Source organism: Leptodactylus fuscus, chromosome 8 (assembly GCF_031893055.1).
Source record: "Leptodactylus fuscus isolate aLepFus1 chromosome 8, aLepFus1.hap2, whole genome shotgun sequence".
In the NCBI taxonomy this organism is placed as follows: domain Eukaryota; kingdom Metazoa; phylum Chordata; class Amphibia; order Anura; family Leptodactylidae; genus Leptodactylus; species Leptodactylus fuscus.
Genome location: NC_134272.1, coordinates 87,403,265 through 87,416,113, shown reverse-complemented (window position 1 = coordinate 87,416,113; position 12,849 = coordinate 87,403,265). Strand labels below are relative to the sequence as shown.

Genomic DNA, 12,849 nt, shown 5'->3' with positions numbered 1-12,849 from the left:
CCTCAAGGTTCAACAAGTCTTCCATTCCTCAGTGGGGTGAAGCTGTAGATGGCGAAATCTATGGCCTACAGCTACGTGCTCTGTGTCTCTGCAGGTTTTACAAGCTCTGGCTGGACATTGATTTAACACGTTATTGGCAAAGAAATCTTACAAAGTCAGCGCATCGCTGGCCACCATCCAGTGATTATAAAATATTACTCCGAGCTATAGGTGTGGTAGATAAGGGGAGCGTATAAAGAGGGCACAGATGTGACAGCAGGTACCAGAGCTTCACCGGAGCCATCACTTCTGTCCATAAGGCGCTGTACACACTGTAAGTATAACCTCTGATCTCTAGTAATAGCAGCCATATAACAGAAGCTTCTGGAGGATTGGCGTCATCAGTGGTGGCAGGGGGAGATTAATATCACCTAATACGCCAATCAGGGCGGGTTCACACCAGCGCCCGTTCTCCGCTTTGCGGGTTTCTGTCTTCTGCCTGAGAAACTTGACAGGAGACGGAAACCCGGCGGTCAGTTTTCAACCCCGTTCACTTGAATGGGATACACCAGCTTAGTATACAGTATATCAGCTCTGGGAATCCCATTGGTGAAGTCTCTAACCATGGCCCCTCACTTCTTTCTAGGATTTCAGGACTCTCTAAAGAGCTTAAAGGGGTTGTCCAGGGTCTTTAAATTACCTTACTAACTCTGTGCATTTGTTTAAACTGGACCCGGGAGGTCAGGGCTGTGTCCGACCCCAGGCCACGTGATCAAAACCAGCCCCAGGTCGCCCCCTCCCGATCCTTCCTCTCCCTTGTTCATAGGGGGTTACCTGTACTATGACGGCTGCAGAATATAGTAAACCCTGACCCCATAACACAGGACAAAGGAGAGGGACGGGGGCTGGTTCTAGTCACATGACTTGGGGTCGGAACCCGTGGATCCAGTTTAAAGGGGTATTCCCACGTCGCATACTCACCCGTCTTCATTGCTGGAAAATCTTCTGTCTTCCGGCTTTGTTGCGTCATTGATGGGCGGGGTCACATATGCAAAGCCAAGCGGCGAGATGCCGCCGACCCTATCTCCTCCTCTCCTATGTCGCCTCGCTGCATACAGCCGGCTGCCTGTGTCCTATATGAAGCACGGCAAGTTCTGGCTTGCTGGTTGCTCTGACGCCAGGCCTGCTCTGCTACATAAACGACAGAGAACTGTCTGCACCGTCTGCAGTGGAGGACATAGGCAAAGGTGAGTGCTACTATACGGGGCCGATGTAGGAGGGGGTGGGGGGGCTATGAAGCTGGGGGCAGAGATGGGGGGGGACATGAGACTGGGGGGCAGAGATGGGGGGACATGAGACTGGAGGGCAGAGATGGGGGGACATGAGACTGGGGGGGCAGAGATGGGGGGACATGAGACTGGGGGGCAGAGATGGGGAGGAAGAAACTGGGGGCAGAGATGGGGGGGACATGAGACTGGAGGGCAGAGATGGGGGGAGACACTGGGGGCAGAGATGGGGGGACATGAGACTGGGGGGGCAGAGATGGGGAGGAAGAAACTGGGGGCAGAGATGGGGGGGACATGAGACTGGAGGGCAGAGATGGGGGGGACATGAGACTGGGGGGGCAGAGATGGAGGGGACATGAGACTGGAGGGCAGAGATGGGGGGACATGAGACTGGAGGGCAGAGATGGGGGGACATGAGACTGGGGGGCAGAGATGGAGGGGACATGAGACTGGAGGGCAGAGATGGGGGGACATGAGACTGGGGGGCAGAGATGGGGGGGACATGAGACTGGAGGGCAGAGATGGGGGGGACATGAGACTGGAGGGCAGAGATGGTGGGGACATGAGACTGGGGGGCAGAGATGGGGGGGACATGAGACTGGGGGGCAGAGATGTGGGGACATGAAACTGGGGGGGCAGAGATGGGGGGGACATGAGACTGGAGGGCAGAGATGGGGGGGACATGAGACGGGGGCAGAGATGGGGGGGACATGAGACTGGAGGGCAGAGATGGGGGGGGACATGAGACAGGAGGGCAGAGATGGGGGGACATGAGACTGGGGGGGCAGAGATGGGGGGACATGAGACAGGAGGGCAGAGATGGGGGGGACATGAGACTGGGGGGGCAGAGATGGGGGGACATGAGACAGGAGGGCAGAGATGGGGGGACATGAGACTGGAGGGCAGAGATGGGGGGACATGAGACTGGAGGGCAGAGATGGAGGGACATGAGACAGGAGGGCAGAGATGGAGGGACATGAGACTGGAGGGCAGAGATGGGGGGACATGAGACTGGAGGGCAGAGATGGGGGGGACATGAGACGGGGGGGCAGAGATGGGGGGACATGAGACGGGGGGGCAGAGATGGGGGGACATGAGACTGGGGGGCAGAGATGGGGGGACATGAGACTGGAGGGCAGAGATGGGGGGGACATGAGACTGGGGGGGCAGAGATGGGGGGGACATGAGACTGGAGGGCAGAGATGGAGGGGGACATGAGACTGGAGGGCAGAGATGGGGGGACATGAATCTGGGGGCAGAGATGGGGGGGACATGAGACTGGGGGGCAGAGATGGGGGGACATGAGACTGGAGGGCAGAGATGGGGGGGCATGAGACTGGAGGGCAGAGATGGGGGGGGACATGAGACTGGAGGGCAGAGATGGGGGGGACATGAGACTGGAGGGCAGAGATGATGGGGACATGAGACTGGGGGGCAGAGATGGGGGGACATGAGACTGGGGGGGCAGAGATGGGGGGGACATGAGACTGGAGGGCAGAGATGGGGGGGACATGAGACTGGGGGGGCAGAGATGGGGGGGACATGAGACTGGGGGGGCAGAGATGGGGGGGACATGAGACTGGAGGGCAGAGATGGGGGGGACATGAGACTGGAGGGCAGAGATGGTGGGGACATGAGACTGGGGGGCAGAGATGGGGGGGACATGAGACTGGGGGGCAGAGATGTGGGGACATGAAACTGGGGGGGCAGAGATGGGGGGGACATGAGACTGGAGGGCAGAGATGGGGGGACATGAGACTGGGGGGGCAGAGATGGGGGGACATGAGACTGGAGGGCAGAGATGGGGGGACATGAGACTGGGGGGGCAGAGATGGGGGGGACATGAGACTGGAGGGCAGAGATGGGGGGACATGAGACTGGAGGGCAGAGATGGAGGGACATGAGACTGGAGGGCAGAGATGGAGGGACATGAGACTGGAGGGCAGAGATGGAGGGACATGAGACTGGAGGGCAGAGATGGAGGGACATGAAACTGGGGGGTCAGAGATGGGGGGGACATGAGACTGGAGGGCAGAGATGGGGGGGACATGAGACGGGGGGGCAGAGATGGGGGGACATGAGACTGGGGGGCAGAGATGGGGGGGACATGAGACGGGGGCAGAGATGGGGAGGAAGAAACTGGGGGCAGAGATGGGGGGGACATGAGACTGGAGGACAGAGATGGGGGGACATGAGACTGGGGGGCAGAGATGGGGGGACATGAGACTGGGGGGCAGAGATGGGGGGACATGAGACTGGGGGGAAGAGATGGGGAGGAAGAAACTGGGGGAAGAGATGGGGGGGACATGAGACTGGGGGGCAGAGATGGGGGGAGACACTGGGGGCAGAGATTGAGGGACATGAGACTGGAGGGCAGAGATGGGGAAACGGGGCAGAGATTGGGGGACATGAGACTGGGGGGCAGAGATGGGGGGGAGACACTGGGGGGCAGAGATGGGGGGGAGACACTGGGGGCAGAGATGGGGGGACATGAGACTGGGGGGCAGAGATGGGGGAAGAAACTAGGGGCAGAGATGGGGGGACATGAGACTGGAGGGCAGAGATGGGGGGGAAGACACTGGGGGCAGAGATGGGGGGACATGAGACTGGGGGGCAGAGATGGGGGGAAGAAACTGGGGCAGAGATGGGGGGACATGAGACTGGAGGGCAGAGATGGGGGGGAAAACACTGGGGGCAGAGATGGGGGAACATGAGACTGGAGGGCAGAGATGGGGGGAAACTGGGGGCAGAGATGGGGGGACATGAGACTGGGGGGCAGAGATGGGGGGGAGACACTGGGGGCAGAGATGGGGGGACATGAGACTGGAGGGCAGAGATGGGGGGGAAGACACTGGGGGCAGAGATGGGGGGACATGAGACTGGAGGGCAGAGATGGGGGGGAAGACACTGGGGGCAGAGATGGGGGGACATGAGACTGGGGGGCAGAGATGGGGGGACATGAGACTGGAGGGCAGAGATGGGGGGGGAAACACTGGGGGCAGAGATGGGGGAACATGAGACTGGAGGACAGAGATGGGGGGAAACTGGGGGCAGAGATGGGGGGACATGAGACTGGGGGGGAGACACTGGGGGCAGAGATGGAGGGACATGAGACTGGCGGGCAGAGATGGGGGAAACGGGGCAGAGATTGGGGGACATGAGACTGGGGGGCAGAGATGGGGGGGAGACACTGGGGGCAGAGATGGGGGGACATGAGACTGGGGGGCAGAGATGGGGGAAGAAACTGGGGGCAGAGATGGGGGGACATGAGACTGGAGGGCAGAGATGGGGGAAACTGGGGGCAGAGATGGGGGGACATGAGACTGGGGGGCAGAGATGGGGGGAAGACACTGGGGGCAGAGATGGGGGAACATGAGACTGGGGGGCAGAGATGGGGGAAACTGGGGGCAGAGATGGGGGACATGAGACGGGGGGGCAGAGTTGGGGGGAAGACACTGGGGGCAGAGATGGGGGAACATGAGACTGGGGGGCAGAGATGGGGGGAAACTGGGGGCAGAGATGGGGGACATGAGACGGGGGGCAGAGTTGGGGGGAAGAAACTCGGGGCAGAGATGGGGGAACATGAGACTGGGGGGCAGAGATGGGGGGGAAGACACTGGGGGCAGAGATGGGGGAACATGAGACTGGAGGGCAGAGATGGGGGAAACTGGGGGCAGAGATGGGGGGACATGAGACTGGGGGGATGAAGCTGGCGGCACAGATGGGGTAGAAGAAACTGGGGGAAGAGATGGGGGGACAAGATACTGGGGCCAGATGAACTAGACTGGGGGCACAGATAGGGGGACAAGAAATATAAGCGGTTCAGCCCCACCGCCAACCCGTAGCCGAAGTCGCGGGTACCAGCTAGTATATATATATATATATATATATTAATGTAGATTGTGACCCCCCATAGAGCTCACAATGCAAATTTTTCCCTATCAGTATGTCTTTGGAGTATGGGATGGAAATCCATGCAAACACGGGGAGAACATACAAACTGCTTGCAGATGGTTTTATGCCCTTGGCAGGATTTGAACACCAGGACTCCAGCGCTGCAAGGCTGCAGTGCTAACCACTGAGCCACCGTATGGCCCCTACGAGAGAACATAATAATATATATATATATAGAATATATAGAACTACCTTTGCCCAAACCCATGAAAGGTCCTCTTTAATCCTAGCAGGCTTCGGGCCTATATGGTAATATCCCACACCACGTGACATCTGGGTATTACCATATACGCCCAAGGCCAGCTAGGATTAACATCAGATCCCGGAGGGGTGAGTAACATTGTTTATTATGTTCCCTCACCTCCCCTGGAGCTCCGATTATTATACTCGGGGGTCTGAAAAGACCCCCGAATATAATAATAGCGGCAGTGGGATCGCGGCCTGGCCCGGGCCTATTCACTGCTGGCCTCCGCGGCCTATAGTACAAGGGGAAGCGGGGGCGGCAGTGATCAGGTCCGGGGAGGTTGGTAAATAGGCCGCTACCTGCTGGAGATGCTGGTTGCCCGGCTCACCTGGCCCTGGATCCGCCCCTGGAGGCGCATAAGGAATCTAAAACACATTAAAGGGATTCTACTAGAGATGAGCGAGTAGTATTCGCTCGAGTAGGTATTCGAATGAATACTATGGTATTCGAATTACTCGTACTCGTTCGAATACTATCACTATTCGCTGTAAAGATTCGATTCAGAACCAGCGTTGATTGGCCGAATGCTGTATAGCATTTGGCCAATCAACGCTGGTTCTCCCGGAGGCTTGTCTGTGAGGAGGCGGAGTCTAAGATCAGACCACAGCAGTCTCTATTGTGGTCCGATCTTAGACTCCGCCTCCTCACAGACGAGCCTCTGGCAGAACCAGCGTTGATTGGTCGAATGCTGTACACTGGCCAATCAACGCTGGTCAATGCATTCCTATGAGAAAAAGTCAACTCCTGCATAACCACAAGCTGCCAGCTCTTGTGAATCCCTTTAAAGAATTTAGGCGCATGTACACTGGGGTTTTTTGGCACAAATTGAGCCATAATTCTGATCTGAGCCACTAGTCAGGAAATGGCGCAGGTCGGTGCTATATAACGCTCACCAATTTTCTAGCATGAGATATAGTAAATTTGTTGGGCTGCTCATCCCACCTTGGCTCCTGACCACCACCACCCGCTATCATAAAAAGTGGAAAGTTGGGCGCAAAACTAACAAAGTATTACATCTTAGGCACAAAAAAGAACCATGTGCTAAAGAAACTGGTGTCAATGTCTTAGTAAATTCCCCCCTCTGAGCTTTCTTTTGGGACCACTGAAGTCAGATGGAACATGCACTTACCATTGTACTGGAATAGGGTGATATGCAGGACCCCATTGAAATGCGTTAGCCCTATTTTTGGGATTGATGTTGCTAATCCCAAATAAACTACTCTATAAAAAGCCTTAGTCTCCACACACTGGTTAATAGTTGCACCATGTATAGAGATATAACTTTTCCTCAAGCAGTAACAGGACCCCCACCTAATATTTATAATAATTGGATCTTCTAGACATGGGCGAACCTAACGAGTTCACTTAGTTTTGGGCAAAACTTGACGAAACGTAATAGACACTTATCAGGGTCCTCTTCGGTTGTTTATCTGCCTCTTCTAGCTACCTGGATGATGTTGCTGGCCCCAGGGGATCATTAAGGTCTGCCATTGGATTAAAGCAGTCATGTTGGGTACACCAATGTCATGATGCCAGCACATCCCATGTGACTGCTGAGGCCCAATCGGCGGTCCCCTGGAGTCCATGACATGAGATAGCCCAGAAGAGATGAGGAAAGGCGTTCATTATGTTTCTTCACCTTCATGGGCCTCCACTTATTGTGCTTTTGGTGGTGGAAACTCCAAAAGTTTCAGGATTGAGCCATTTCATCCTGAATTGGTTTTGATTTTCCCATCTCTAGTGCCGTCATGTGGCACGCTCTGGTTCAACAACCAGGTATAGATGCTACATCTGCACCCCCTATAGCTACAGCCCTTGATGGCCAACTTCGAAATGACGGTTTTTAATGTCATCTTCTCTTATTTGTGTTCTAGATCCAGTAAGATGATTGTATCCATGTACTGAAAATTCTTGAAAATTTAGATTTTTTTTATCTCTTTCAGAATCTCAGCCATGGTTGGAAAAATTGTTCCTAAGAACAAAACCAAAGGTGTGGACTTCTGCGGGGTTGACAAATATTATTACATCGTCCGATCAGATCTTACTTGCTACATGAGGTCAACCAACTTCAATAAAGGAGAGAATCTGGAGATCTTCAGCTTACATCCTGCTTGTAGAGATGGAGATCATTACCTGGCCCATAAAGATGACCTATTCTACATTATTAAGGGAAATTCCTATCGCCGCGTGAAAAACATGAACACAGATGAAGACTCTGTTGTATACACCTTACACCCCAACTGCCAAGGAGGAGACCACTACCTGTCTGCTTGGGATAACTTCTATATCATCTATCAGGATCGAAGCGTTTACCGTCGAACCAAGAACATGAACAAGGATGAAGACAGTGAAGAATTTCCTCTGCACCCCAACTGTAAGAACGGCCTTTACTACTTTGGCGTTGCTGATTACTATTACTTTGTGAAGCCCCATGATGAGTGGGGAATCCAATATGTAAGAAGCACAAACTTCAATGCAGACAAGGATTCTCAGATCTTCTCCTTCCATCCCAGTGTCATCAATTTCCTACCAGGGGGTGTTGGAATTACCATGGGTGTATCGTGTGGTGAATGGACATGCATCAAGACCATCAGCAATGATTCAGAGACCCCTGTCCAGTGGCAGAATAAGATCACCAAGAAGATTGGGTATGAAAAGGTCAATATGTGTAGTATAGAACATAACTGGAAGGTGTCTGTTACTGTCTCAGCAGAAACTGGTGGTTTGTCGTCTGTAATTGCCAAGAGCCAGTTCGCTTTTTCAACTGAATATGGTGGATCCAGTGTCAATACCAACAAAGAAACTTGGAGCGAAGCCACTGAAATTGAGGAGACCATTAATGCTACTGTGCAACCTCATAAGAAGATATTCATCTGGACATTCCAGATTGGTATGGGTAAAGTCCCTATTTTGCACTGCCGTGATATGAGAATTTTGGATAATTCAAACCCCCCAACTGATGTGCCACTACCCCCTGCTGAAAATTAGTTAGCAAAGAGGTAATGGCTGGCTAGTAGCCATAACAAATTTTAGCAAAATAAAAAACAACCCAAAACCATTGCATCATATAGTAAAACACTGTCATTTCCAAAAATTCTGTCCATAGTAAGACTCCAGACTAAATATTGGTAGAGATGTTTAATAAAGGGGCATGTAGGTCCCACCTAGGCCCTGGCCTCACAAGGCACCAATATTATAAATGGTTGGTGGGGATTCTATTAAATTTGGCCCCAGAAGTGTTATATTGTGTCTGGTCCCACACTATGAAGTGCTACCAGACCTGGCAACTCACCCGGGATAACCAGGAGTCTCCCTCACCACCGGCTAACCCAATGAAAAGCCCCTTTCACCTGGCTGACGGCTCATTAGTATTCACGCCTCTGTGATGTCACTTCAGTGTAGTGAATATTAATGAGGAGGTTCACTATAGGCCACTACATTGTATACTTAAAGGGGTTCTCCAGCATCCAAAATTTATGACAAAAAATACATCCCTAGCAGTGCTAAGTCCTCACTGTTCCCGTGCGTAGCCTTCGCTTGGCTTATTTTACATGCAGCGAATCTGTGACCCCTTTAACAATATATTTTACAGTATACAATGTACTGGTATATGGAGAGAGTTCTCTATATATCACACATATGCAGGGAAAGATAAATCTTGGTATACTCATCTCCAGTTAGGTTTGTTCACCATATAGAATATTGTACATTAATATGTGACCTAAAGCTCCCATATATATAACCTAGCAGCTTCCATTAGACGCTTTTCTGCATACATATCATATAGGTAACCAAGGCAAATGTTATGGGGCCTAGCGACATGGAGGGCCTAGCTAAAGTTAGCTTATGTCCCCTACCCCATGGACACTGTATGTCTTCAGAAAGTTAGTAAACCAATGGAAGGGGGAAAAAATCTGCACAGTAAGGGGGAGAAGACGCCGACCCCAGGGGAGGTCGCTTTCTATTTACCGCCATGCTGCCCCCTCACTCTTATCTAAGCCGTGGCTTTATTCTGTGTTCTTAGTATTGCAATAAAGAGGAAATATTAACAAGTATAAGATGTAATAATACTAATATTATACCAGGTGAAGTAAGTGAATTGCAGTTTATAATAATAAAGCTTTTCGTGGAATTCTGTCACCATATGGTAAATCAATAAATCTATATATAATGTCTGGCCCAGTAGTCGTGTTATTTTAATAGCGTCGTGCTCAGTGTTTAACACCGTAGCCATAGGATCAATCCCAGCTACGGACAAGATCTGACTGAAGTGTTGGATGTTCTGCCGATGTTCACAAGGGTTTCATCCCACACTATAAGTGAGCAAAATAAATATTCTTTGGAAATGGTTCTCTTTTCTTCTTCTTCAGGCCTCTCGTCTTGTCCTCTTCCAGGAGAATGGTAAGGGCAGCGTGAAAAAGAAACAAGCCACAAATTTTTCACAAAAGCCGACTTGTTCAAAAATTTCCGTGCACTAATACACAAATTAATTTCTATGTGTCCAGACACACCAGCCCATTGTTTGCAGCCGTATATCCGTGCCGGATTTGTTGCTGCATTACTGCATTTACATTATATTGCTAATAAATTATTGACATTAAACACCCTGACGGGTAACAAGTGACCACCTCGGGTGAAGCTGTGTTGGCGGACATATTGGTGGGCACTTTTCTGTTCCAGATTCGGTGAAAATGAGAAAACGGCTAAATAGAATATTTGGTTACAATAATTTTTGACATTTTAGAAGTAATTGTTTTCAGAATGTGCAGAGGTTTGGCCCAATGTCTGGTGTCCATGTATTGTATAGCAGGGTCTTCATCTCCCCCCTCTTGTTCAGGTAGTGATCCTTGCACAACTGAAGAAACGGCCCGAGGTGTCAGATGATGAAGCGTCGGGTTCTATTGATAGATGATTCTAGAGTTGATTGCGTTTCATCATCACAGATACCAGTCTGTATCTCCAGTCAGGCGGGGTCCTGACTAATATTATACCACTTTCAGGGCCCCTATAGGTTCGGGGGGCCCTGGGCAATTGCCTAGCTTGCCCCCCCCCCAATGCAGGTTCTGCTTATATGGCTGCACCATTGTATGCAAAATAATCAGAAAACACCATAAATATAAACCAGAAAGATCAAAAATCATCAATATTAAAATGAAGATACGATGTCTTCTCCTGGATGTGATCCCGCATCTGATAGTCTGACACATGTTCCTGGCACAACTACTTGATAATCTGGAATTTGGGACTCCGATACACAGCTCAGACACCGCTGGCTGAGGGGCCACTTTTTGTGAGGAACCATTATGACAATGATAAGGACTGATCAGACCCCTCCCTGTAATATCAGCGCCCCCTCCTCATATTAGGTTAGTTGGGTTACATGAGAAGTAAAGTCAATGGTTACTTACCGGTCCCTACACGTCTCTGGGCTCTGGACCGGTACCAGGTCAGAGGTTCAGATGAGGCTGCAGTTCTGCTGAGGATCCGTTCTGGGGAAGGCCTGTGATCTGGCCAAGGTCATGTATTAGTGGACAGCAGGTTTATTTTGTTATAGGAGTCTGTATCTCCTTATGGAGCACCTGTGTGGTACAGACCACGTATAATGGGATGTCTATTGTGACTTTTCATGAGCAGAGAGACTTGCTCTGGGGTGTTGCTCTAATGGTGGATAGACTTAAAGGATCATTCCAGCCTTAGGATGTCTTCTGCCCATGACTTCTTATTTACTGTAGTATGACTATCATACTACATAGAAGACAATAGGGTATTAGGAGACGGATTATTCTAAAGCAGGCAGCGCTATTATTGTACATGTCCTGTTCATCTAAGGAATGTCTCGCTTGACCTCAAGGTTCAGCAAGTTGTCCATTCCTCAGTGGGGTGAAGCTGTAGATGGTGACATCCATTGCCTACAGCCAATGTCCTGTGTCTCTGCAGGTTTTACAAGCTCTGGCTGGACATCGCCAACAATGTGCCTTTAAGCGTTAAATCAAAGAAATTCTACAAAGTCAGCAAATCCCCATCTCTGACCACCACCCGGAGGGTGTAAAAAGATCTCTCTATAGGTGTGGTACATAAGGGGAACGTATAAAGAGGGCACATATGTGACAGCAGGTACCAGAGCTTCACCGGAGCCATCACTTCTGTCCATAAGGCGCTGTATACACTGTAAGTATAACCTCTGATCTCTAGTAATAGCAGCCATATAACAGAAGCTTCCGGAGGATTGGCGTCATCGGTGGTCACCTATCACGCCGATCACTCCTATGCGGGAAGATGGAAATACTGTATACTATATATATTATATAGTATTTATATACCCGACCTGCAGTTCTCTTAAGAAGTTCTTTCATACCATATACAGGTGGTGAGACAGGACCAGGGGCAAAGTGGTAGAAGGAGTATATACATTTCTCCCAGGTTCCTGTCATACACAATCTGGGTACAGCTGAGCAAAGCTGCTCCTGGCTGGTGGGTCTTACCAAAACCCTGGTAAAGGTCTGGCTGCTGGAGCAGGGAGTATTGGTGTCTCTACTCCATTCAGCCACTCCAGGTTTTGGGATATGTGGGGTTAAATCCTTGCTATCCAGGAGTATGTGTATATAAGGGCAGTCAGCGCACAGGTATACGGCTCTGTCTACTCCTGGGGAAAATACTTGTGAGTAATACTGCTGGTTTGTGTTTAGGGAGCAGTACAGAAGGCCCAGCTCTCATAGCTAGGATACCTGTGATGAAGGGAGAAGCCGGACGGCTAGGATTTTATTTTGCGTTGTTTTTTTTTGCCTGAAAAAAGTCCTAATAAGCCAGTTGCACCAGACTTGGCTGGATTGGACTTTCATTTTGTGCCAAAAAGTGCTCAAGACAGCGATCCCTGCGCTAATCCCGTTACAGTGGATATAATATATACTACTTAGATTTTCTGATGTCTCTGCCATCTCATTCAAACTGGGCAATTGCCCTGAGCCCTCGTCCCCAAGTGGGTCCCTGGGATTCAGATCCCGGGCGCTCCACAACTGTATTGGCGCGCTGAACTCTGCACACCGATCCGGCCTAATTGTGTCACAGAGCAGGGATCCGAAAAGTCCCTGCTCTGTGATAGAGGATTGCCAGTAACACAGGGGACGTTGCGGCGCATATTGAGTGATGATGTCACTGCATCGTGAAACTACTACAGGGAGACGTCACGGCTCTCCCTGTTTTCTGGTAAGGGATAGAGATTACCTGATAAGGGGGCAAATATTTATAGGGGGGCTAATATTTACAGTGGGGAAGTATTAAATATAAGTGGGCTAGTATGTATAATGGAGGAATTATTATATATAAGGGGGCTACTATAGGAGGGGATCTATTTGATATGACACATCTGTTGTAAGGGGAAGACTGTTT

The 12,849-nt window shown here is 50.7% G+C and overlaps 1 protein-coding gene across 1 annotated transcript; it reads left to right on the top strand.

Annotated features, from left to right (window-relative positions):
• The first annotated feature begins 276 nt into the window (after positions 1-276).
• Positions 277-8,555, top strand: LOC142217431 (uncharacterized). The gene is made up of 2 exons (XM_075285676.1): positions 277-313; positions 7,407-8,555. Exon 2 carries the CDS (start codon positions 7,417-7,419, stop codon positions 8,449-8,451), a length of 1,035 nt encoding a protein of 344 aa, XP_075141777.1. The 5' UTR covers positions 277-313; positions 7,407-7,416; the 3' UTR covers positions 8,452-8,555.
• Positions 8,556-12,849: the final 4,294 nt, after the last annotated feature.